At 52.1% G+C, this 24,379-nt stretch overlaps 5 protein-coding genes across 5 annotated transcripts; all 5 read left to right on the forward strand.

The window, feature by feature from the left end:
* Positions 1-1,043: 1,043 nt before the first annotated feature.
* Positions 1,044-2,224, forward strand: BDW74DRAFT_179056 (BTB/POZ domain-containing protein; the record flags this gene model as incomplete). The annotated part of the gene is made up of 3 exons (XM_073729349.1): positions 1,044-1,712; positions 1,798-1,913; positions 1,963-2,224. 3 exons carry the CDS (start codon positions 1,044-1,046, stop codon positions 2,222-2,224), a joined length of 1,047 nt encoding a protein of 348 aa, XP_073583208.1.
* A 703-nt stretch (positions 2,225-2,927) lies between these two features.
* On the forward strand, positions 2,928-4,276 carry BDW74DRAFT_185702 (putative polyhydroxybutyrate depolymerase). The gene is made up of 4 exons (XM_073731086.1): positions 2,928-3,191; positions 3,246-3,852; positions 3,917-4,060; positions 4,118-4,276. The coding sequence occupies exons 1-4, from the start codon at positions 2,949-2,951 to the stop codon at positions 4,243-4,245; spliced, it is 1,122 nt and encodes a 373-aa protein (XP_073583209.1). The 5' UTR covers positions 2,928-2,948; the 3' UTR covers positions 4,246-4,276.
* Positions 4,277-8,238: 3,962 nt separating this feature from the next.
* BDW74DRAFT_31272 (uncharacterized protein) lies at positions 8,239-10,651 on the forward strand. Its single transcript, XM_073732495.1, has 9 exons — positions 8,239-8,468; positions 8,537-8,551; positions 8,600-8,734; positions 8,797-8,895; positions 8,941-9,214; positions 9,259-9,518; positions 9,577-10,056; positions 10,103-10,208; positions 10,275-10,651. The coding sequence occupies exons 1-9, from the start codon at positions 8,298-8,300 to the stop codon at positions 10,523-10,525; spliced, it is 1,791 nt and encodes a 596-aa protein (XP_073583210.1). The 5' UTR covers positions 8,239-8,297; the 3' UTR covers positions 10,526-10,651.
* A 5,736-nt stretch (positions 10,652-16,387) lies between these two features.
* BDW74DRAFT_168483 (uncharacterized protein) lies at positions 16,388-21,254 on the forward strand (the record flags this gene model as incomplete). The annotated part of the gene is made up of 3 exons (XM_073726836.1): positions 16,388-17,112; positions 17,182-19,114; positions 19,164-21,254. The coding sequence occupies 3 exons, from the start codon at positions 16,388-16,390 to the stop codon at positions 21,252-21,254; spliced, it is 4,749 nt and encodes a 1,582-aa protein (XP_073583211.1).
* Positions 21,255-23,076: 1,822 nt separating this feature from the next.
* Positions 23,077-23,420, forward strand: BDW74DRAFT_154943 (uncharacterized protein). The gene has a single exon (XM_073724757.1). It carries the CDS (start codon positions 23,093-23,095, stop codon positions 23,291-23,293), a length of 201 nt encoding a protein of 66 aa, XP_073583212.1. The 5' UTR covers positions 23,077-23,092; the 3' UTR covers positions 23,294-23,420.
* Positions 23,421-24,379: the final 959 nt, after the last annotated feature.

The raw sequence follows: 24,379 nt of genomic DNA on the forward strand, positions 1-24,379 counted from the left end.
TTCAGGGACAACAGCATATGACTTTAAAATTTGGATTTCGTGCCCAACGTTTCTCGTCCATTGCTGCGCGCTTGGAACAGCAAGGACGGCCAGAGGAATCGCTGAATCCGATTTGGGTCAGAAATCGGTGAGCCCGTGCTCTATCTCTCAGTCTTCGCAGCAATTGTTCTTTGCTTCTTCGTGGGTTTAGCCAGATCTATTGTTCTTTTACCCGTGCACTATTATCCCACGTTGTTGCGGCACAGTAGCAAAAAAGATTGTTTCCGCTCACCCACCATCCGCTTATCGAGGATCTACGATAGGTATCATAGGAATTCAGGAAGACGGGAATTTCATGAGCCGCCAGTAAATAATAAGGTAGAAGCTCAACAGACTCTTCTCTGAAGATTGTGGACGTCGGATATCAAGACTTCTCAGAATACAGAATCGATTTACTGCTATTGATGGGGTTCCATTGAATGGTGTGACTTCAACATAAAAGGGATGTTGTCATCTGGCTCGAGGTGAGCGGCTTTATTATCTTTGATTTCACCTTTCTTTGCTCGAACACAACACAAGACCTGTGCTTTCTTTTAGCTCCCTTCACCAAAACCCTCTGTCAGCTTCTCCAGCTCTCTTCTCCACGCCTTTTAATCCTCCACGTGATCGGCCATAGTTTGTTTATTAATTCATCTGTTACTGGCCCTCAGCAACAGTATCAGGTTATCCCCGTTACTCGAAACGTTCATGGGGATCGCTCAACACTGTCGTCTCAGTGCTGCTGGCTATGAAGGTCCAGAGAAAGTACTAAAATCCTTCCCATCCTCATTAGTCTGCAACATTAACTGACAGCATCTGCTCTACTTTACAGATACCCTCTCAGCCAACTGACTTAGCCACCCCAACCGGCAAACAAAGACGGGATCCCTCGGCAGTTCGAGTCATACCTGGGCAAACTTTCGGTCTGACGCCATCGGAAGTTAGACTGTTTACTGGGAAAACTCCTCGTACCCCCTTGGGCATCAAACGAGCACTTGAACTCCCTTCGTGCTCTGCTAAGAGCGATGAGAAAAACAAGAGACTCTGCGTTGCCCAAGAGACTCTGCGTTGCCAAAGAGAATCGAGAGATGATAAGTGGGGGTGTTATCAACGTTGTGGTAGGGAGCAGGCAGAAATCATTCTTTATCCACGAGGACCTACTCCGTCGCTCGTCGGCGTTATTCAGAAAAGCGCTGGAAGGCCCTTGGGTAGAAGCAACTCAACGAACAGTCCACCTACCAAATGACAGGTCTGCATCATTCGCCATCTATGCCCACTGGCTTTATTTTGGCAATCTTCCGATCGTCGACAGCCAACCAGACAAGTCTAGCACGGAATGGGCTGAGCTGATTGATGCGTATGTCCTCGGCGACAAGTTACTGTGTTCTGGCCTTCAAAACGCCACTCTCGATGCCATTTCCATGAAACTACACGGTAAATCGTCCGGTATTGAGTTTTATCCTGGTAAGGCCGTTGTGAATAGGATCTACGAACACACGATACCTGGTGATTCACTGCGCCGCTTTCTGGCCGAATTATATATTGCGCATGGGTGCAGGGAGTGGCTTACCAACTGGGCGGGGGATGAGGAGATTCCGCAGGCTTTTGCGACGGATATCCTTAAGGGGCTGCTGCCATCTCGGGAAGAACAGGCTCCTAGCCGTTGTCATCTCGATTCCTCTGCGAGGCTGATAGTCTACCGTTCTGATTAAGGCTTAAAGGTACATTTCTTCCTTCCCGCTTCCGGTTATCATGGCTCAACTGATATGTGTTATGCAGATGGCATCCGCAGAACACCCTGCCAACTCTCCCGACAAACGCGCGCGCGAATCATCTCAGGCCTCTGAGCCGTACAATCCCAAGAAGTTCTGTCTAGCTAGGCGAGAAAAAGAGACGTGAGCTCTCTGTGCCGAGACTCTAAGAATGTGTTCTGATTATCTTAAGGGTATACGGCAGTGTTGTGATCGTTGTGGTAGGAAGCGCCAGCGAAGGAAAACCGAGCTCGGCCATCATCCATGAGGACCTACTCCGGCTATCCTCGAAATTATTTGATAAGGCTCTAAGCGGTCCTTGGAGAGAATCAAACGAGCGGACTATTGAGCTTCCAGGAGACGACCCGGATGTGTTCGCGATGTACGTCCATTGGCTCTACTCTGGCACCACCATCACCGCCAATCCGTCGAGAACGTCAAGTACCTCGACCTAGTCAAGGGCTATATCCTCGATAACAAAATACTGTGCCCTGGCTTTCAAAATGCCTGTATCGACGCGTTTGTTGCGAAAATTCCAGGACTATATCCATCAAATGTCGTTGTCAAGTACATCTATAATTACACAAGGCCCAATGCTGCTTTACGTCGTGCGATAGTCGATATCTATGTCCAATACTCGCATGGAGATGGTATAATGACTGGGCTCGCGATGGTGACATACCGCAAACTTTCGCTGCTGACACTGCCAGGGGATTAGCGGTGCTTCTTGATTCCGGCGCCAAACGCCCCAAGCCTCTCGTTGCAGCAGATTATCGTGTCTAGGTAGATACATTATGTCTATGTCCTCCACTTGCACTGAGCTACGCGGGAGTCGCCATTTGCTACTTTTGCGATGGGTATCTCCTGCCAGTCATGTAAATGTATCTCGCTCTTTTTACGGAGTTTCATGTTTCACTTCAATAGAGTGGCTTCAACTTAATTTGAAAAGATCCCAGCCACAGTGCATAATGTTCCAACGGACAAACGTATTATGTTCAATTACCTAGTTACCTTGCCTCCCGCCGAACTGCAAGGGGCAGGGAGGACAATGCGGGGACGGTTTGCGGGGCTGTGCGGCACCCAGATTCCAGCTCGACGCTCCCAGTTCTCTCATCTCCTCTACTCAACCGCATTTGATGGTCGAGACTCTTCCCAAGGCTCCGCTTTCCAGCTGCAAGAATGTTTCCAAACTTTGTCACCCGGATATTTTGGCTCTTGTTTATCCTCGTCAGCCTCAACACCGGCCTCACGTCAGCCGCTTCACTAGCCGCCTACAACGTCGACCCAACCTCAGTTTCCATCTCCGGCTTCTCAAGCGGAGGCTTCATGGCCACTCAGCTCGGAATCGCGTATTCAAGCGTCTTCAGAGTTGGTTTCGGTGCCTTTGCCGGCGGCCCCTTTGACTGCGCAAGAAATCAGTCCGTGCGTGATGTCCCTCAGCAGACTTGCGGTGTGCCACAATCTAATACTCTCCAGAACCGCACCTGCATGTTCAACAATATCCCCTCCATCAAAACAGCGTCAGACAATATCAAGCTGTGGAGCGGGAAGCAAATCGACGATATTGCCAACTTGAAAAATCGCAGGGTATACATGCAAGTCGGGGAATTGGATCGCACCACCGGACCGAATGTTCTTTCGAAACTAAGGGATCAACTATCGAACTTTTTGGACGAGAAGCTTCTGACGCATATTGTCACAGCTGGCTCCGAGCATACCATGCCAACTGATTTCGATAGCGACGGGAATAATGACTGCGTTGTTTCAGGGCCGCCGTACATCAGTAACTGTGGGTATGATGGGGCTGGAGAAGTTCTGGATTGGCTTTACGGAAACGAATTTATGAGACCCAGGAACACTGGGATGTTGAGGGGCGATGTCCTTCATTTTGACCAGATTGGGGAATTTGGCGCCGGTGCGAGCGCCAGTGGTATGGGCGAAAGGGGCTTCCTCTATGTCCCTGGCAACTGCAAGGATGGTTCGACGGTATGCAAGCTTCACGTCGTTCTCCACGGGTGCTACGGAAGTTACGACTCCATCGGAGAGAAATTTGTGAGGGATACTGGGTACAATCAGTGGGCTGGTAAGTAGAGCATCCGATGCCCTCGCCATTCTGTTCCGACCGGGACTGACTTGCTACCTTACAGATACAAATAACATCATCGTCCTCTACCCACAAGCAGCCGTCGATAACTCGCTTCATACAATCTGGGATGGGGGGGTTCATTCTAATCCCCTTGGATGTTGGGATTGGATCGGCTTGTATGGAGATGATACGGATCAGAAGGGTGGTATGTACTCTCACTATATATCCATTACCGGTATACGATACTAAATTCAGATGATAGGCGCGCAACTCGAAGCCGTGGCAAACCAAGTCAAGAGAATAATCAGCGGCTTTTCGGAGGAGAGTGACCGCGCGGCGGCCACGACCATATCTGGGACTGCACCTGGCCATATTCATTGGGAGCTCTAAGATATCTCAGCTCCACCTAGCAGTGAGCGTCTTGGCACATCAAACTATTCCCTGAATGTTTCCTTACCGGGAGTCCTCAAGCACGGGTTACTTTACGAGGAACCCCTTTCCAACACGAGCGTTATTTTTGGTCTGCTAAACTGCATAGGTTCACGAATAGAGATACCTAATCTGGTGTACCAACGACTTCCTATCGCGCAAATCTTCGAGAACATGTTCTAAGCAGAATGGTGAGTAGTATCCATCGATGAAGCTGCACTGCAGCTCAGCCTGTCAATGATAGTCCTGTGTTGGCGCGGCATAGCAATCGATGCGCTTATACAATCAAGGCTGTATATCATAGCCTATTTTTTATCCCGCATCAGCAGCCTCGGCAGCCTTCTCAAAGCTATGCAGAATGTCGTTGTCACTTCGTCAGTTATTTATGTCTACCCTCACCTCAACCCAGGCTCTGTGCGATCGAACCGCTATTGCTGAAGCTTAGCATTGCGGTCTCATCCCAGCCTTACCCCAGAGAAACCCTTTTTACCTCGACTCACCTGCGCGTAGGTTGGCGAGGCTCGGCTGATGGGTGAGGTTGACAGCCAAGCGGCGCGAAAGGCTACCGCGACACAACATACATATGAGGCTGCGAATCAGGCTTCAATGGAATTATTAGGGACAGTGCCAGAACTTCGTACCGTGTCCTAAACCCCGTGCAGTTTTAGCTCTTGGTCCTGTTCACACCACTGAAAACGCTAACGGCCGCGAGCCAAATTTTCCTTAGAGGTCATAGACGCGACAGGATTGGGCCTATCCACAAAACCAAGCATGCCAGCCGCGGAAAGAAAGGGGGATACTTGGCGAGACTGGCCAAGACTGGGCGCCATAGATGCATAGAGCTGGTTGGTGGGAGCCCGGGCGGCTAAAAAAGCAATATGCAAGCCACCTTACATGGAAGAAAAGACCTTTTGTTATTCAACGTCAGGCTTGGGTGGCACTTTCCTCGTCCTTCGCTTTTATATCCTGCACTTGCATCCCGTCATTCCCCACCCCTCCTTTGCATGAAAGTCAAGCCCAAGTGCATCGGCTCTCTTATGTGCGAGTTCCCATTGAGTTCTTGTCTATTCTGCTGGCGAAAATAAGAGGAGCACTGTAACACAGCCAGAATGAGCTCCGAAACCTCTGGCGCGGTGCCTACTCAGAAGGAAGTCCAGTTCATCAAATCCCAATTTCCGGAAGCACTCAAAGACAACAAAATCAAACTTATCAGGGAAATACTTGCAATTCCGGGCGCTCTCACAGTCAACCTCGATTACAACACGCCTGCGAACGATGGATATTCAACGACAGATATCCCACCGCTGACCCTTGCCGCGGCGGTTGGAAGTCCCAAAGCGGTTCGAATGATACTCGCTAAAAAGCCAGATATCACGCTCCGCACAGCCGCCGGATCCACAGTTCTGCATCACGCTGCGCAAGTGGGCAGTTGGGAGAATATCAGAACCCTTCTTGAGCGGGGTGCTGCGCCCTTGGTCAACGTCCGGATGCACCAGGACAGAACGGCACTGCATTTAGCGGCGTTTTCCAACCATATCAAGGTTTGCCAGCTCCTATTGGACCATGGTGCTGATGTTCACCTGGAAGATTATAAGAAAGCCAATGCGCTTGGGTTTGCAATCAACGGAGACGGCAATAAGGAAATTGTCCAGGTACTATTAAGTGCGGGCGCGGATCCCAATTGTCAGGCCTACAATGGAACGACGTCTTTGCATACAGCCGCTGAAAGAAATAAGGCTGATTGTATTGAGATTCTAATGAAAAACAACGCGAATATTCACTTGTGTGATGAGAATGGAGGTACGCCTGTCCATACCGCTGCCGTGATGGGGACTGGTGATGCCTTTCGCAAGCTTCTCTCGTATGGAGATGGAAATGCTGCAGTTCGGAATCGTTTCGGTCAGACGCCTCTTCACATGGCCGCACATGCCGGTCAACCACACCTGATTCGCATAGCTTTGACACATGGGGTTGATGTAAATATCAGGAACGGCGAGGGTGATACAGCGCTTCACAGGGCGAGTATCGTTGGCCAGGCGGAGGCCGTCAATGTCCTGCTCGAGAATAATGCCCTCGTCGACACGTATAACGATCGTGGGAACACGCCTTTGCAGTATGCAGCAGCCAGAGGTCATAGAGCAATTGCTCTGAAGCTTCTGGAAGCCGGAGCCGATGTGGACTCGAACAGTAACAACAAAGACACGCCCCTTCTGCTGGCTTGCGACCAGGGTCATGAAGATGTTGCTCGGCTTCTCTTGGAGCATAATGCAAGCGTTAACACATGCAACCTGTCCTCGTTTACTCCGCTGCATTTGGCAGCGCTAAATGGACCTTTGGGAATCGTGAAGCTGCTTCTTGAGCACAAGGCAGCTGTAACAAGAATCAATAAAGGACGTAATACTGCCCTCCATTTTTCATGCCTATCTGGGCACGCCGATATTGCGGAACTGCTCTTAGACCATGGTGCGGAGATCGACGCTAAAAACGGCGATCAATCGACGCCTTTGCACCTTAGTTGCCGAAGGGGGCATGTCAAGCTTGCCAAACTACTTCTGGCCAGAGGAGCAGACGTCAACGCCGATGACAGTCATGGGGACACGCCTCTACACATCGCTTGCTCTGAGGCGCATGAGGCAGTTATCGAACTGCTTATTAGTGAAGAGGCGGACCTCCATATGCCTAATAAGAGGGGGATGACCCCGTTCTATGAGGCATGTTCCGCGACAAATCTTGAACCACTTCGCCCTATTCTTCAAATTCGCCCTAGACTGTTGCGGACAGACTCACGCGGTTGGTCCGCTCTACATGTTGGTTGTTTTGAAAACCACATAGCCGCGGTCAAGGATCTGCTGAAAGACACCAGCATCGATTCTACTACCCGTACGCAGAAAGGAGACACTGCCTTGAAGCTTGCGGCAGCCAAGAAACACGAGGAGATTGTGTTGAGCATCTTGGGCTCTCATCACTACTACCCTCATAATCCAATGGAATCCACCGCTTGTCTTACCAGCAACGAGGAGATGAAAGACGTGCTCGCTATTGTCAATACGTTCTTGACACGCGATAAATGCCAGCGAGACCCCTCCTTCCTCCCCGTCATATACTGGGCCGTTGCCAACAGGCGAACGGCGGTGCTGCGCAAAGGACACGAACACAGCCGTACAGATAGCGGCCTGCAGTTTGTAGGGGGCATGAATTGCCTCCATATCGCTGCGCAATACGGGCATTGCAAACTCATTCAAGATCACCTTAGTCAGATCGATCCTCGCGACACAACAAATAATGGCACCACTGCTTTGCATTTGGCAGCTGCGAACGGCCATCTTGACGCAGTAACAACTCTTCTCGACAGACTCTCCGTCGATTCTGATGAAAGAGCCTTGGCAATTATACAGCAAAACGACAGCGACGAATCCCCGCTATCGCTGGCGGTCACAGGTGGGCATCGCAGCATGACCAAGCTCTTTTGGCCTGCACTGATGGAGTTCGTGAAGAGGGGACCAGCTCATACCAAACAGAACCCAGTGGAAGCCGAGCGGATTGTCGAATTGGCCGCGAGACTGGAAATCCCCGGTAATGAGGTTCTCCTGCGGCAGGTATTGACCAGCTGGTTCGATAAGCCCAAAACCATGTCGGAGCATTGGACGGTTCTTCATCTAGCGTTGCACCATAACCAGGTGACCTGCGTCTGGTGGTTGTTGTCAAATGGAGCACACTTAAAGAGCGAGGAAATAGACCTTGCCCACGCCATACTGCAAGGGAGAACCGATGAGCTCGCCCTGATGATGATTGATCTCCTTCATAATCCTCCGCAGATTGCTGAGCATGCGTCCGTGAGGGACAATGATCGCTCCCTACAGCATCCAGAACTACCGCAGGATCTGAAAGCGTTGCAGGATCTTTGGGTGACAGTGGTTGATTTCTACTCAAAAGCGCGCAATATTGACCTCCACTACACAAAGAGGGAGATCAAAAAAGTTATATACAACCCTAAGAATGGTCCGAAGAGGGTCATGGAGGAGGCGACTCGGAATGACCGCCGTGAACTCAAGTTCTTGAGAAAGGAACTAGTACTAAAGGGACTCATTCCGAGGTCAAGAGTCGATTCAGCCGTTGATGAAAGCCAAGGTGCACCTGCTTTAGGGCAACTACAGTTTCGCTGGCTCCATATACCCACCAATCATGTGAGTTCTCTACAACTCCAGACGATATCTACTGTACCAGAAAGTGTCCGCTGACAAAGGTCATCTAGGTGCAAGTATTGGAGGTGAGGTTATTTGCCGTTGCCTTATACTGAATACTGATGATACTTCAGGATCTCCTCACTGTCATATCGATTGACGAAGGCAAAACTTTGAGAACGCACCATCCGTTGATCACTTTCTTCAACAACAGCTGTGTTCCAGTGGCGGCGGGTGGGAGTAAAATGTATATGAAGCCACAGTGTGTGGTAAGTCTCAAGCAAATCAATCAAGCTTCATCAGGACAAGTACTGAGATCGTCAATCCACAGCAAGAGTTTGAGAACGGTCACAGTAAGGGCCTTGTGTCTGATCAAAATGACCAGGAGGCAGGTAGTAGTTCGAGAAGGCGAACGAAACTCGCGCTATATGTGAGTATGTCTGTGCGTTTTTGTATATCATTGCTGAAATAGCAGGTGCCATACCTGACCCTAGGGCACCTCAGAGATGAGTTCTGCAGTACGCAGACATGCACTGGGAATGCCACACACGAGCCAATGACCCTGGATCAGTACTTTTACACAACATTAGATCAGACCCACGAGAGAGATGATGATCAAGTCGTTTCACGCTATATTGAAAGAAGACTGAAGGGAGGAAAGGATGTACCTAAAACTGCCCGGTCGGAAGAGCAACCGCCCAAAAGAATCCTAACTGTCGACCAATTGTGGTTATGGACCGTTGACAACAGTAAGGGTTACAATCTCGCTGACTTCTGATTCTGACTGCTATAGACACGGTCATAACTAGTACATCGAAGCCACACAATCAATCCGAAGATGTTCTGAGCGCCGGCATTCGCGACTTTCTCATGTCAAACGAGAGTAAAGGGCGTCAGCAACGGCCAACAAGCATCAGCGCTATGATTGAACTGATCCTGGGGGTGGCAGGGGGCCGTTTTGTTCAAAGAAACATCCCGATCTACTCGTCTGAAACGGAGCGGCACGAAAAGAAAAGCACGCTTGAGATATTCCGCGAGTCGATCAGGAACGTGGTGAGTTTACGTCTACCCAAGTCGTTCTACTCAGCTCTTTCTGACACAGCCGTCCCAGGCCGATACAGAAGCCGGTTTGTTCAAGGGGTTTCTGGAGTCTCTCGAGACGGAAAGCAATACCAAGCGGCCTCGCAAGGACCAAGCCTGGATTAAGAACATGCCGCATAATCCCTACCATGTCATATCTGAAGAAGCGAAGTTGCTCACTGAGATCAAAGACATCTGTGACGAGCTTGTCATTCTCCAAGCCCTCGTCAAGGCCCAAGAGGATGTTTGGAAACAGTTCTTCCAAACAGAGAACCTGGATAAGTTTCTCGGTTTCCAGTACACCCATCCCTGTACGCCTAGTCAGGTGTTTCAAGAATTGCAGGACATGCTGGTCAAAGCGGGCAGAGTGCAAGATGCCATTCATACCCTTCTGGATCTTCGGCAGAAACAGGCCAGTATTAAAGAAGCGGAATTTGGGCGGCAGCAGGCCAACGATACCGCGAAGCAAGGTAACATCATCATGGTGTTCACGATTGTCACCATTGTGTTTGTAAGTATTCTAAAAGCCATTGGAGTGAACTAACTGACATCTCAAGCTTCCCTTGTCATTCCTAACGTCTCTGTTCTCCCTCAACGTGGTGGAATTTCCGCATCAAGGCGGTGATGTCGAATACGAAGGCTGGTGGCTATTTCCCATCATTTGTGAGCAACCCATCTCATTCCTCCCCGAGGTCTGAAGTTACGGTCAGCTAATCACACCTACAACAGTCGGCGCTTCGGCATGTATCTCCATCCCATTCGTCATCTTTGCGCTCAAAGTAGACAAAATCGTGGCCCTTTGGGATCGTATCAAGCTGGCGAAACAGCCCAAGGCCCAGAAAGGTCCTGCTCCTCTGCAGCGTGCTGTCAAAGTGTCTGCGGTAGATGGCCATATGGATACCTTCGAGAAACCAAAAACGCGATCGGCTCTATTCTATTATGCTATTCACAAGCATCCGGTGCAACATGACCCTTGTTGAGCTGCACTTTGCCTGCTTAAGACGGAGTGGGCTTGTAAATGACCAGGGCATGTCCTTTTAGCAACTTCCGCAGCGATGGACTAACCAGCTCGCTGGCTAGACAGGTGGGGATGTCCGGGATACAAGCCGTTTATTGCAGGACCTTCCACTGAGCAAGACGGCGTGAAGCATCCAGGTGACTTCTCAGCTCAATCATCTGAAGCAAGACGCGGTGGCTTGTTTGTATTGACGGGCTTCATTCTTTGCCAATCATGTTCCAGTCAAGGTTCGAGTTGGAGAAATTAGGATATGCTCAGCGCCAAGAGCACAATGTGCCCGCAACGATGGGTGCTCTGGGGTTTGAAAGGGGTCTATGGTGGGAGATAAGCTTAGCGAGGTCCCTCAAGATGGTAACTACTATTGACTTTTCTCGTAAAGTCGGAGTGAATCTAATTTGCGTCAGTTGTTCGTGGCAACTTAGCAAGCAATTCAAATATATATTTCCATCAGACGGTAGGTGTTGAAAAGGTTTTACGAAATCGATAGAGTATAATAGATTCATCGTTGCGTCTTAATACAATTCATATACCTGGTGAGTCAGAGATTGATGGAGAAAAAAGTGTATATTTGACACACTATCGCATACTATCATCGTTGCCCCTGACCCCCAACATCCCATCTCGCCAGGGAAAGAAATTCATTCTGCCACGAACAACACGGTAAAATGAAATGGATCGGAAATATCGACTTGGGGATGGCTCGCCCGGACTGGTAAATGTTACATGAAAATCGCCAACAAGGAAGCCCAGCACAGCTCCGGTACAGGGCATGGAAGTCATACTTCCTGTCGGCGGGGAACGGCCAGGCCAGGCTCTATCACGATCCCTCGGCAAAGAACACCCCATGACCCTCTGGATTACTTCCCCGCATTACTCGGAAGCGCCTGATACCGCTAGGGCCCAGGGACTGGAGGGCATACGGGGTTAGTGGTGGCTGCATTTTTTATCCTGGCGGGTCGGGACTCCCACGCCGTCTGTGGACTTGGAACATATGTAGCGTCTATACGAGTAAATACGAGCTTCGGAGTGGAAACCAAGGAAATGGGTCTGATTTGGGCATGTAGATACTCCGAGGGATCAGATCAGACGAGCCAAGGTCCATGGATGTACAGATGCGGTCTTTCTTGGAAGCTCCGAGGGAAAGTAAGCACTTGCTGCTCATGACTCAAATAGAATCATTCCCATGAGTTTCAGGAATCATGGGGCCACCGGTACTAAGTCACGCTCACGATTATGTTCAGAAAATGCTTGTAGAACCGGAGAACAACGAACTTGAAACCTGCGGGTTTCTCTTTGTGCTGGGCATGCCCACTCTGTACGGCGCAATGCTGAGAATGAGCAGTAGGAATTGAGCAATGGTGAGATGTGGCGATTTTCGTCCGAACTGAAGGTTCGGTGGTATATGCGTATTGCTTTTCCCTCGTCCGACAGAGCGGTCGCTGTCAATTGGCACATAAGGATTGATATCGAACAGGTGCAGGCGCCGTCCTACATGAATCTAGCTGAGCCCTGGAACGCGTATATTGCTTCTTTCAAGTGCACAATGCACAACCCGACGCACTGTGCTGCGCCCCGCTGTAGATCGCGACTGTGACCACTGACCAATCAACCAAGTTGCGTATTCGTATGACACTTTGCCTGCAGCATCTGGGGGGACGGAGGAGAAGCTTGGTTGATGCACGTCAAATTACTCCAATGTTGGCGTCAGTCCAATAATGTAGACTGCAGAGTACGATGCTCGGAGGATATGGTATTAAGCTAACGCGGATATGGGTTCAAACCTCAAGTGATGAACTGGAACCTGGAATTCAATAGAAATCCTTTACTCCCATCGTGATACCCAACGATGAAGAAAGTCAGATCTTCGGCTCATCGTGGAGGTTCCCGTGCATTGTAGAGATCTTCACGTTCCCGCTGCATCCATCGCTGCTGCCTGGACTGGATGTGGACCACGAGGGCTGCATATGAGATCTGAATGACCTCGCCTCACTGTAGGGTGGCGATGTCGAGGTCCAGTAACTGCAAGCTGAGCGGAAGTTGAGATGGAGGCGGAAAATCTAGATGCAGAGTGAGATCGACCGCTGCACAGCCTATGAGAGTGCAGAAGAACGGCGTCCTTGCTTGATCTTCGGCGCGGCAAATGCACGAAACGGGACTGGCTCAGCGAGGACTGAGGAGGCATCTCCACGATTGGAATCCTCATCCTCATACATGATACACTATGCACGATCGGGACCCGCCCACTGTGGTCTAGGCGGAGATGAGCTCCGTCGTTAGATAATTGGATAGAGCATGGGCCTATGGACAGGACATGATTGGAGGTAGATGTTTCCAACGAGCTTCATGCCTTGGAATCTGGAGGCCCGGGAAAACTACGGGGATACCCGGGGCTGTGCTGCACTGTTTCTAGTAGAGTGATGAAATGTTTGACGGTGGGTATACAAGGATCGATGGCCCAGATGCGGTCTTATGGAGAGAGGTGTAGATCTCAGAACCTTGGAAGCTCGTGGAGGATAACGAAGGGGGATAATGATTGATTTTTTTGTTGCGGGGGATTCCGGCGGCCATGATGAGATGTAGATCGGGATTGTCAATAAAAATGAGATCCAAGAGTGATTGGCTGCGATGAGCAGTATGGTGGAAGAAGAAGCATTTAGCCATTTACTAGATCAGCATTTCACGGCTGTTTCAGGTTTCAATTTTCGTAGCGCTGCCTGTCTGGTGGCTACGGAGTCGGATAACCATGCCAGTGCCTTGCGAACAGAGACATTCGCTTATTTTTCCAACTAGGATACTTCTTAGATGGCGGTTGGGAGGCTCTAGCTCTCAAGACAGGGATTGAGACGGTGGAGAGATGGTAGATTGCGAGGCCCCTCTGCCTCCTTGAACATGATCTGCATGGTCTGAGAGATTGGGATATCATCCAGCTGAGTCTGGACTCTTGACCAGTGTCAAAACGTGGAAGCCTGTAGAGGATGTGTAGATCATCATCATATGGAGACTTGATGAAGAACGCTGGTTGGGAACGAGACCGTCTCGCGCGATAAGAGGGAAGGCCGATGTATGCACAATGACGACAACGGCCCATATACATTTTTCTAATACTTGCACACTCTGTTGCATTGCGGAGTACCGCGTGGGTATATGCAACTAGCAGTTTCAGAACTCCATACTCTGTGCTGGATGCCGCATACGTACTCCGTAGTCTGGAAAGGGACCCCGCTGGCATGGGAATGCTCTCTTCATCACAAGCAGTCGAGGCCAATCATTTCCAACAAACCGCGCATTGAACCCCGGCATTCCGATTGGGAAAGCTCTACGGAGGGCTCGGGATGGCCATCCCACTCGGGGTGGCTTAAGCCACCGAGCACGGACAATGGGCTTACTTCGGATGCAACAGCACCAGCAACCACATTATCGTACGGATTGCAGAAGCAGACAGCATCGGGAAATGTAGGGTCAAACGTGAAGACGCGTAATATGTTATATTGCCAAGCTCTTGATCCAGGAACAGAGTTTTTTGTACCGTCAAGTAGTGCGGATCCGGATCGTCGCCGAACCGAAGATGTGCCGAGTACTCCAAGAGGACCTTGAGTACAACTGCGATGGGTGGAGGGGGTTGTTTAAATGTCAGTGACTAGCACAACCTCTCTCCCAGGTCGTTGACATAGGCGTGGTGGTTGTAGTGATACTGGGGAAAATGAAGGATTCGTTGTGGTTCGGGGGATAGGGGCAAGGTACATGCAGATACTCCGAGTCCGGGGTACGTCGCACAGGAAAGCAGGTATCTCAATGTATAAACTAAAGTCTCGGAGTATCAAATGGACTTACTTGTAAGTGTTCTCTGTTCGATCACCTCATCGCAATCTATTATGCATTCGATTGGTGCTCATACCGCGATAGGAAAAAGCAGCCATCGCGTGCATCTTATCAACTGGGTCCAGTGGAGCCAGACGGGACACCCTCTCCCACTATTGGGCCGAGAGGGGTTAGGGCTCGAGTGTTTCCACATCCAGCCTTGCGATGGCGATCAGTGGGCCGCGTCAGGCACTGGAAATGGATCCCCAGTCCGAATCCCGAGGGTGGCTGCCGGCGAAGGAAACTGGATACGAACATGTGAACTTTGAACGGTGAGTTCAATTGATATATCGCGGTGGGGACGCTATCAGCCCAGACCCCGTTGACTAAACTGTAGGCTTGACGGGGCGCTACCACTAGTCAACGATAGATTGATAGGGCTATCGCTAGTAGAGTGGTGATGGAGCCAGGAGAATATTGTATGATTTGGATCTCCGATGCCGACAGCGACAGCGACAGCGACAGCGATCTCGCAGAATTTCCAGCACTATTGAGCTGTCAGAAGCAAGTCAAGTTGATACCGACCAGTCGGTGCAGTGCTGATTCCCGATTCTCCTATTGGACTGGTGATGCATCAGATATGCAGGGCCGCGGTCAAAGCAGGCTCACTGCCAATGCCCTGGCAGGAAATTTGTAATTGTGCAGGCTTATCCGTACTGGCCTTGCGATCGTGGAACGGCTTACTTGGCTGTGACAAGCTCTGAGAATTGATGACGCATAGGAAAGAGAGAGAGATAGAGGACGGTGTCCTGCCAAGCGCCGGATATGGAAAGAGATAGAGACTGCAGGAACGATGACGACGCAAGCCACAGTCAAGAGGCCGGAACCTGAGACCCTAGCGGCGGAGAACCCTTTCTGGACCACGAATCTGAGATGTCAAAGCCACGCTGTCTATGCCCCAGGGCCAAAGACCATGTGAAGTGCCGTTGATCATCGCCAGCTGCGGCATGACGTGTTGGGTGTCCATTGGAAGCCAGGGAATCAGGAATCAGGAACCGGAGCCATCCGGGTCTCGAGAAATTGCCTGATGCGGCCGTTGTTTCGGGAAGCCGAGGGGGTGGCCTGTCACTGCGCCCGAGCTGATCGTCTGCATATACGTCTTCGGGCCCGGCTTGCGAGCAGCGATCAGCTCGATCTGCGCTTCGACAGGTGAAGAATGAAAATTCTCGAACAACAGCTTCGTGGAAACTGCCTGGGCTGATCACCGCCCATTTATCCTGCGCCGACAGCGGCTGCAGAGGAATTGCACCGACCGACCGGTGTGCTGCTGACTGCTGACACCACAATACATTATCGTTCAAAGAACTATCGCAGCCAATAGGAAAGTCCGGCCCGCAGGATACACGCGGGAGGCCAACTGCCGTCCGACACGAGCAGGGGTTGAGAAATTAACCTTAAGGCTTAAGCACCGAAGGGGTTCGTTGCTCGTGTTCCCGGCGCCGTGACAGCCTGCCCCAGCCCTAAACGGGAAGCCCAATTTTTGAGACCCCCCACACCCCCCACCCATCCCTAACAGTGGAGCTCCCCCCCTTTCGGCATGGTCATGGCGATCATCTAGAGTCTGCTGCGACGGCTGCTGATCCTTTCTAATAGTTTGTGTGACGGGCCCACTGGCTCCCGGTATGGGATTGCGATTGAGACCGAGCCTGCGCTGGCGTTTCCTTCAGCGCGGCGTCATGCCGTGGCACGGTGGTGCTCAATAGTCTGCCAGGAACTATTTAGGAGACTGGACACTCGCAAACAATGGCCCGACCCAGCCCAGCCGACCCAGCCCTTTTTGTTTGCTTTCCACCCTGCATCTATCCCCAGCTGAGGCCGGAGGACCGATAGAACAATGTTGCAGGACGAGTTGCGCGCTCTGCGCCGTGATGCCCAGCAGCCTGGATCGCTGGAGCGGTTGGACTCGCTGCTCAGTACGTATGAGCAGGAGAAGGAGGGTGCCGGCGCTGCGGAGCCATGGCTGGCCATGGACCTCCTCCGTTGCTACCAGGACATCTGGCTCAGCCTGCCAGAACACGTTCGAGATGGAAAGGATACAGTGACCAATACAGTGCTTGCTCGCACCCAACACCGCATGAAGCAACGGACGGCCCCTCTCCCTGACCTCCTCCTCAACGACCCTTCTCGCCCCGCCCTTATCGACCCGACCTCCAACCAACAACTCTCGTACGCCCGACTCCGATCCTTTATCAATGACTTTGAACTCGGGCTCCCGTTTCCCGCACAAGGACGGCCCAGAGTTGCCGTGATGCTTCCGAACGGACCGATCCTTGCCCTGGCGGTGATAGCGATTGCGAACCGATACACCATGATCCCGATGGCCAGGACAGTCGCCCCGGAGCAGCTGAGGGCGGACATTGAGGCCGTCGAGGCGGATGCTATTGTATTGTTAGAGTCCGATGTCGACAAAGTCCAACTGGATGAGAACCTGCCTGTATTCACCGTCAACCCCCAGCCAGACCTCACCTTCACCGTGGCCTCCACAAACCCGGCCTTCGTGCCAGCACAGAGGACGAACAGGAGGAACCCCGACGACGCGGCCGTGCTCCTGTTCACCAGTGGCACCAGCGGCAAGAAGAAGCTGGTTCCAATCACAGCCTACAATCTGTTCGCCAGTGCCGTCTTTACCATGGACAGTGTAGCCCTTGACGGCACCTCGCGTTGTGCCAACATGATGCCGCTCCATCATGTGTATGTCTCTGCCTTCCCCTGATCCCCCCCCTTTCCCCCCTCTTTGAGTAACGTTACTAACTGCATCAGGGGAGGGATGATCCGCTCCCTCTACGCGCCCATGCTCGCCGGCAGCTCCACCATCTGCTGCGCCTCCTTCGATCCGAGTCTGTTCTGGGACGTCGTCGAGGCCTGGAATCCGACCTGGTACTATGCGACGCCGACGATGCACCAGATGATCCTGGCCGAGTCCGAACACCGGCCCGACGCCCTGGCGCAGAGCCAGATCCAGTTCATTATCAACGCAGGCGGTGGTCTTCCCGCGACGCTCGCTGTCCAACTGCGCGAGGTGTTCCAGTGCACTGTGCTGCCCAGCTACGGTATGACAGAGTGCGCGCCGATTGTGGCGCCCCCGACGAATTACAAGCTCGATCGGGAGGGCACGTCTGGACGACCGGTTGGGCCGGACGTCGCCATTCTCGATGGGTCTGCACAGCGTGCGCCAACGGGTGTGACGGGGAGGATCTGCGTGCGTGGGTTTCCTGTTTTCCCTGGATACCTGACAGAGCAGGGTGTCATCAACAAGGATGCCTTTGATGCGAATGGGTGGTTCGATACCGGTGATCTTGGCCATCAGGACGATGAGGGATACCTGTTCATCACCGGGCGAAGCAAGGAGGTCGTCAACCGGGGAGGAGAAATCATCTCGCCTATCGAGGTTGAGAGTGGGATTTTATCGGCAGCACGAGATCCATCTTCTGCTCTGTATGGACGAATTTCAGAGACACTCGCCTTTTCGACACCCCATGACGTCCTGCAGGAAGTTGTGGGCGCCGTCATTGTCACACCCCCCGGCAAAGCACGGCCTGATCTGCGACAGCTGCATGAAGCCCTTGCGGAGCGACTGCTACAGCCTAAGTGGCCTGCTCTGATCGTGTACATGGACGAGGGTGTGCCCAAGTCGAACAACAAGCTGCAGCGCATCCGGTTGAGTCAGCGATTAGGGCTGGATACCCTGACTGACGCGACCCCCGTGGCCGAGAGACACTTTGAGGCCAAGTGCCCCCCTCAAGGCACGCCCTTGACGGTTTCCATTCCACATACCAGTTGTATGCTCGACGGCCAGAAAGCGCTTCCTTATATTGTCGAAGCCTCCGGCAACCCCGACGTCGTGATGCGCCACAACCCCATCGATGGCTTCCCTCAGGCTATCTTCTTCAACTCCGAATCCCAATCCCCCATCACTGTTGCCGAGCTCTCGCACTCTCTTCGATCATCTGTTCACGGCTACCTCATCCCCAGTAGCGTGAAATCTCTTCCTGGCCAGATCCCTCTCGACCTGAACGGCTACGTTGATGAAAAGGCCGTCGACGAGGCCCTTTGGGCTCTCAACGCATCCGCTGACTCTTCCTCGACCGAATACCGCGTTCGTGACATCTTCGCCCAGGCCCTCAACCAGGCAATAGACGAAGTTTGCGCTGATACCGACTTCTTTGCTGCCGGAGGAGACAGTCTTTCTGCTGGTCGTCTGATCTCTACCCTTCGACGTGAATTCGGCATCCGTCTCTCCGGAGACGTTCTCTTCCTGCATCCCACTGTCGGCGATATCACCGACATTGTGGATGAGGCGTGCGCAAAGAAAGCTCCCGAGGGGACTCCCGTTGAGTTGCCCGGGTGCGAAAAGATGCACAGCTCGACGAACCCGATTGTACTCACCCTCCAACTTCTTCCTATGCTTGTTTTCTATCCTATGCGCGTTGGATTGCAGTGGACAATCTTCGTGTTTCTGATGGGCGAGACGGCACGACTGTTCCCACCCGACGGGGTCCTGATGGGCCGACTGTTGCATATTGTTCTTATCGGTTTGGCTTCGCGTATTGCGATTGGAACCATTGCCCCCGTGTTTGCCATTCTCTGCAAGTGGCTGCTTATCGGACGGTACAAGGCTGGTCTGTATCCCATGTGGGGGTCGTATCATACGCGCTGGTGGTTGACGCAGAAGGCCATCAAGATCAGCGGCAAGGTATGTCTTATGTGAATTGAAAGAGATGAATGACCGCTGACTTGTGCAGGGAGTATTCAACTACTTTGACTTCACTCGTAATCTCTACTACCGCCTGCTGGGCTGCCATATCGGCCGCAACGTCACGATCCACCAGTCTGCCTCGCTGGGTGAATACGACCTCATCCGCCTCGAAGACAACGTTATCCTGGAAAACTGCATTGTCCGGCCATTTGCCGTTGAACGGAACACATCCATGCTCTTGCAGCCTATCTCCATCGGGTCCGGCTCTCAGATCGGTCTGCGGACCGTCGTCGCCCCCGGCTCCAACCTTCCTCCAAACACCTTCCTCGGCCCTAACTCCTCGAGTTGGGAGATTGACAGCTCCGATGAAGCCAACAAGGAGCTCAACTCCGCCGCCATTCAAGGACCTCACTGGTTCTGGTCTCTGCTTCTTGTCGAGCCTCTTGGACTGGTTGCCGGCTTCGCATACCGCTTGCCCTGGCTTGCCGGTTTGATCCCCATTGTGATGCACTACCCCCTGCATGGATATGACATGCTCCGGGTTATCGTCTTCTGGTTCACCAACCCAACCCGTATCGGCTGGCACATTCTCGCGCGTATCTACTACGCTGTTGGCGGTCCGATTGTCTGGTTCATTGCCATCCTCATGATCAAAACCTTCCTCGACCTCACCTGCGGCCGAGCCAAGACCGGTCCCATCTCAAAAATGTCTCAGCGCCAGAAGATCCGGCAAGCTGCGCTGTTCAAGGTTCTCCCCAATGGCAGTCTCGGTCCCATAACTCGACTCATCGGAAAGCACTACGAGCTCGTCTCGGTCGCCATTCGTCTCCTTGGAGGCCGCGTCGGCAAGCGCATCTACTGGCCGTCGGTTGGTCCTGGTATCCAAGACTTTGATCTCGTCGAGGTCGGCAACGACGTCGTGTTCGGTTCTCGCTCGTACCTGGTCACCAGCGACGGTAGCGGTAGGGAACGCGTCACGATCTCGGATGGTGCTATGCTGGGTGACCGCGCTGTTGTCCTCCCCGGTGTGACTATTGGAGAGATGGCCATGGTTGGCTCTGGCTCTCTCCTCCGCCGCAATGGCTTCTACGCCCCTGACACCGTCTGGACCGGCAGCAAGAATGGCAATGCGATCCAGTTCCCCTCTATCGGCTCCAACAACAACCAGATCTCGCTGCATTCCGAGAAACCAAAGACCTCCGCCCCCTCTTCCTCCTCAGCCTCTGCCACTGTTACAGCCACTAATTCCGGCTCGTCCTCCCCCGAACCCTTTGACGAAAAGGCCTTCGAAGCGGCAACCTGCCAGCTCCCCCTGGAACGCGACACCACCCGCCCCTTCGGCCGCGCCTTCTACCAAGGCTTCGCCAATTTCTTCGTCATCCCCATCTTCGGCATCGTCTGCTATTCGACCTTCATGGTAATCCTCTCCACCGTCTGGCGTCTCATGGGCGTGCTCGCGGGTCTACTTGTCCTCGCTCACGCCCTCCGCCAAGAATACCGCGCCTTCGACCGCGAGTGGTGGCAGCCCTTCGCCGTCTACGGCCTCTTCACAGCCGTCGTCTCCGCCGTCTCCTTCGCACAGACAATCATCGGCGTCACCGTCGTCATTGCCGCAAAATGGGCCGTCATGGGCCGCCGCACCGAGGGCGCATACCACTGGGACAAGAGCAGCTACAACCAGCGCTGGCAGTTCTACCTCACCGTCGAAACCCTGATTAAGGACTCCTACCGCGGCATCGGCGTCCTCCCCATGCTCTCTGGAACTGCGTACCTCAACACAATCTACCGCCTCATGGGCGCAACCATCGGCAAAGACTGCTCTCTGCTCTCGAATGGCGACCCCAACATCCTCCTCACCGAGCCGGATATGGTTACCCTCGGCGACCGCGTTGCTGTCGACGACGCCTCCCTCGTCTGCCACCTCAACACCCGCGGTGAATTTGAGCTCCATCCGCTTGTTGTTGGCGACCGCAGTATCCTGCGCACCGGGTCACGGCTTATGTCGGGGGCGACGATGGGCAAGGATGCCGGGTTGCTGGAGCATACCCTTGTTCTGTCGGGTGATTGTGTTGATGATGCGGTTACGATGCAGGGGTGGCCGGCTGAACCGTTTGAGGGGAGGAGAGTCACTCTCTGAGAAGTATGGTGAACAGGAGGTTGTGCATATACTTGTGATGTGATGTCCCAATGATGTATATAGATTGTGTTGGGTTGAGATGTATTTACGTATTTACTTTTTTTCTATAGAGATAGACATGAGATATGATTTTGTTCAGCTTGTTTCTTTCCATGTATACTGTTTCTAAGCTACCTAGGTAGGTACCATACATACATAGTATCAGTACAAGAGCTCAGGATCTGACTTACCTCAGTTATTGTAAAGATCAGAATATTTAACGTCCATCCACAGCCTCAGGACACTCAGCGTCGGGAACACCCAAAATCAAACAGGAAAGGGACCGGGACCCTACGTCCCTGTACCGTATGATAATGGTAATCTCAATCTCAATCTACCATAGAGTAATACGTAGGCACTGCAGTTCAGTCCGCTTTGCTAGTGCAGGTACATAATGTTTTTATTTAATAGGCTAGAGTCCCCGCCCCGTCAGTGGTATAGTATGCTGCCATAGTCGATGCGGCTCCGGCTCTCAGGCCAGACCGACCAGTTAGGTATGGCAGACTTCTCCCATAATCCTAGCTCGCGTATTCTTCTTGCGGAGCCCACCATAGTCTCCTGGTGTCGCGGCCTCTGTGATCAAGAGTATCTACCATATGTGGATGCCTGCATACCTGGATGTGTAGATGCCTGGTGATGCCTGAGGCGGCAAATCCTCACCATCTACAATCGCACTTCCTCAGGTGCCCGATTCAATGGTACTCCTTGATGTACAATGGACGGAGTACAGAGTGAAAGGGCAGGGAGTTGTCATGACAACGACGACGATGCGCACTGACTGAGACTGAAAGGAAGAAGCGCTACCGGTGTTGGCAGTGAGAATATATTAAATGTTGATGATAGGACTAACCGCAATGAAGTGGCGCCAGGCTTTCAGTGGTACAATGGGCTGGAACTTACAAATGGCCATGCAGAAGACATGGGAAGACGGTATGGTATGGTAGTTTGGTACCGTACGGCGGCAATCTCGATCTCGACGGAGGGGCTCAGGAACAGAAACAGGAACAGAAACAGGAACAGAAACAGGAACAGAAACAGGAACAGAAACAGGAACAGGAACAGGAACAGGAACAGATAAAAGAAGAACAAGGAATGTAGCGTAGTGACAACATTAAAGGATGGAAAGGCTATTGATAGGTAGGTAGGCATGGGCCAGGAGGACGGGATCACAATCACGCACCTCCTTGTTACTTCGCTGTCCGAGGCACCACAAGGAGCCGGGGATGCGGATTCCCAGGGACATAATGCCCCAGTCTCTTCCGCAGCCAGCTGTCTTGTCATTGGGATCCTTGCCGTCTGTAATCAGACACTCCAGGAACTCTCGTATGACCTTTTCGCTCGCCTCCCGGCGGACGATATTGTTCCCGGGGACTTGATCCGCTCTAGCCGCGTCTCGCGTGAAGATGACATACCTATGCCAGTATAGGTCGAGCTACGCCTTGAACGGCTTGTTCGGTCTATACGTCAGCCCGCTAAGATATTTGTTTGCCCGGATGACTTCCCACAGCATGTCGCTCCAGAGATGGTCCACCGTGGGCTTCGCGTCGATGTGTCTGCAGCGTAAAAGGAACAGGGCCTCGGTGAACATACGCGAAAGCAGCACGAGCACTGGCTCCAGGCGGTACCAGGAGCCCGAGGGCTCGGTTTCGGCGCGAGGTGGGAGGCGCGGATCGTTGGAGAGTGTTAGGTGCTCGTACTCCTTTTGTTCCGGGCGACCAAGCTTAAGGTTAGGGAGATGGGGAATGACGTCGTCTTCTTTATGCAGCGAGAGAACGTACTCCGTGCCGGTGGCTCCTGGTATGTGGAAGTGTGCTGCTGAGATAGGGTGGAAGCGGTTAAGAGCATTGCCGAGGTGTGCGCCGCGGTCCTCGTTGCACTCGGCACACTCGGTGGTTGTGCAGAACTTGTATCCAGCTTGTACAAGGGCGCCTACCGGGTGCGAGACCTCCTTGTCGGGACAACAAAGTCAATTTCGGGGAATCCGTGGTCTACAAGGATAGCCGCGAGGGCAGTCCAGCCAAACAAAAAGGTTGGGGATTTTTGCGCCTTCGAGGACTTGGCCTATTGCTGTGGCAGCAGCCTTGACTTCGAGGTAAGAGAGCTCAGTCGACATGTTTTGGTTTTGGGATTAGTTCGACTTTGAATGGAACTTATGAAAGGACGGGGGTGAAAATATTTGAGTAATGGACCAAGCCCAAATACCATAGTGCCGTGCTGAGGTGCTTTATATCGCGGCGCTGCTCAGACCCGGACTTGCTGGCCTTGGATCACATGGAGCATGAAACCGACAAGGCGTCTGGCTCTTGTTTATGGAGAGCGTCCTGACGGATTCTCTGTTGTATTTGACCCAAGTCATGGCAGAGCCCTTGTTCAAGCCACACATTTTGTCAGGAAACCGAGTGACGGCTGTTCACTGAGCCGGGAGTACTCAGGGGTAGGGGGATAAGCAGTTTCCAGTTTGTTTCATGCACAAAGGGCGTCTACTTCGCAGGCAGATACAAAGGTCGCACCTTCTTCCATGGTTGGGTGTGGACGGAGGCAAAGACGCAGGCAAAGGCAGCGGCGGAGGCGGAGACAAAGGCGGTCAGGGAAAAGGACAGTGTATGCCTCAGGCTGAAAGACTTAGTCAGCACCCTCTGCCGCTCCTGGCCCCTGCCCCCGAGAGGGTAGGTGGCATTGACATTGAAAGCGGGTCCCGCCACTTGGGAGTTAGCTAACCGCGTGGAACTTAACTTTACCCCTAGTATGTAAAAAATTTAAATAACTATAAATTCCCTAAATTTTACTTTAGATTTTGGTTTCTTTTTTTTCTAGATTTAAAAGATAAATTCTTAAAGTACTTAATAATTACTTATTAACTACTTTATAATAGATCTTTAAGATCCTAGCATTTTCTTATAAGATAATCTCTTTTAATTAATTAAAAGTAAATTAAGTAATTAATTACACAAGGTAGGTTACAAGCAACTAGCTGCCAAGCACTTGCTAATTAATTATAAGAGTTTGTGCTAGGGTCACATGACTTTCATAAATCTTTTTACCAAAAGACCACATAAACCGCAAGTTACCTTGCGGTTTCCCTAGAA

Source organism: Aspergillus multicolor (genome assembly GCF_047715735.1).
Source record: "Aspergillus multicolor strain CBS 133.54 unplaced genomic scaffold BDW74scaffold_15, whole genome shotgun sequence".
NCBI classification, from domain to species: Eukaryota; Fungi; Ascomycota; class Eurotiomycetes; order Eurotiales; family Aspergillaceae; genus Aspergillus; species Aspergillus multicolor.

Excerpts from the sequence above, each read along its gene's own strand:
- BDW74DRAFT_185702 (XM_073731086.1), top strand. The coding sequence starts at position 2,949 with ATGTTTCCAAACTTTGTCACCCGGATATTTTGGCTCTTGTTTATCCTC. Across the intron at positions 3,853-3,916 it reads TGGGTACAATCAGTGGGCTG|ATACAAATAACATCATCGTC; the intron begins GTAAGTAGAGCA and ends GCTACCTTACAG. Across the intron at positions 4,061-4,117 it reads TGATACGGATCAGAAGGGTG|GCGCGCAACTCGAAGCCGTG; the intron begins GTATGTACTCTC and ends TTCAGATGATAG.
- BDW74DRAFT_31272 (XM_073732495.1), top strand. The coding sequence starts at position 8,298 with ATGGAGGAGGCGACTCGGAATGACCGCCGTGAACTCAAGTTCTTGAGA. Across the intron at positions 9,215-9,258 it reads GTTATGGACCGTTGACAACA|ACACGGTCATAACTAGTACA; the intron begins GTAAGGGTTACA and ends TGACTGCTATAG. Across the intron at positions 10,209-10,274 it reads GTGGCTATTTCCCATCATTT|TCGGCGCTTCGGCATGTATC; the intron begins GTGAGCAACCCA and ends CACCTACAACAG.
- BDW74DRAFT_154943 (XM_073724757.1), top strand. The coding sequence starts at position 23,093 with ATGTGGAAGTGTGCTGCTGAGATAGGGTGGAAGCGGTTAAGAGCATTG.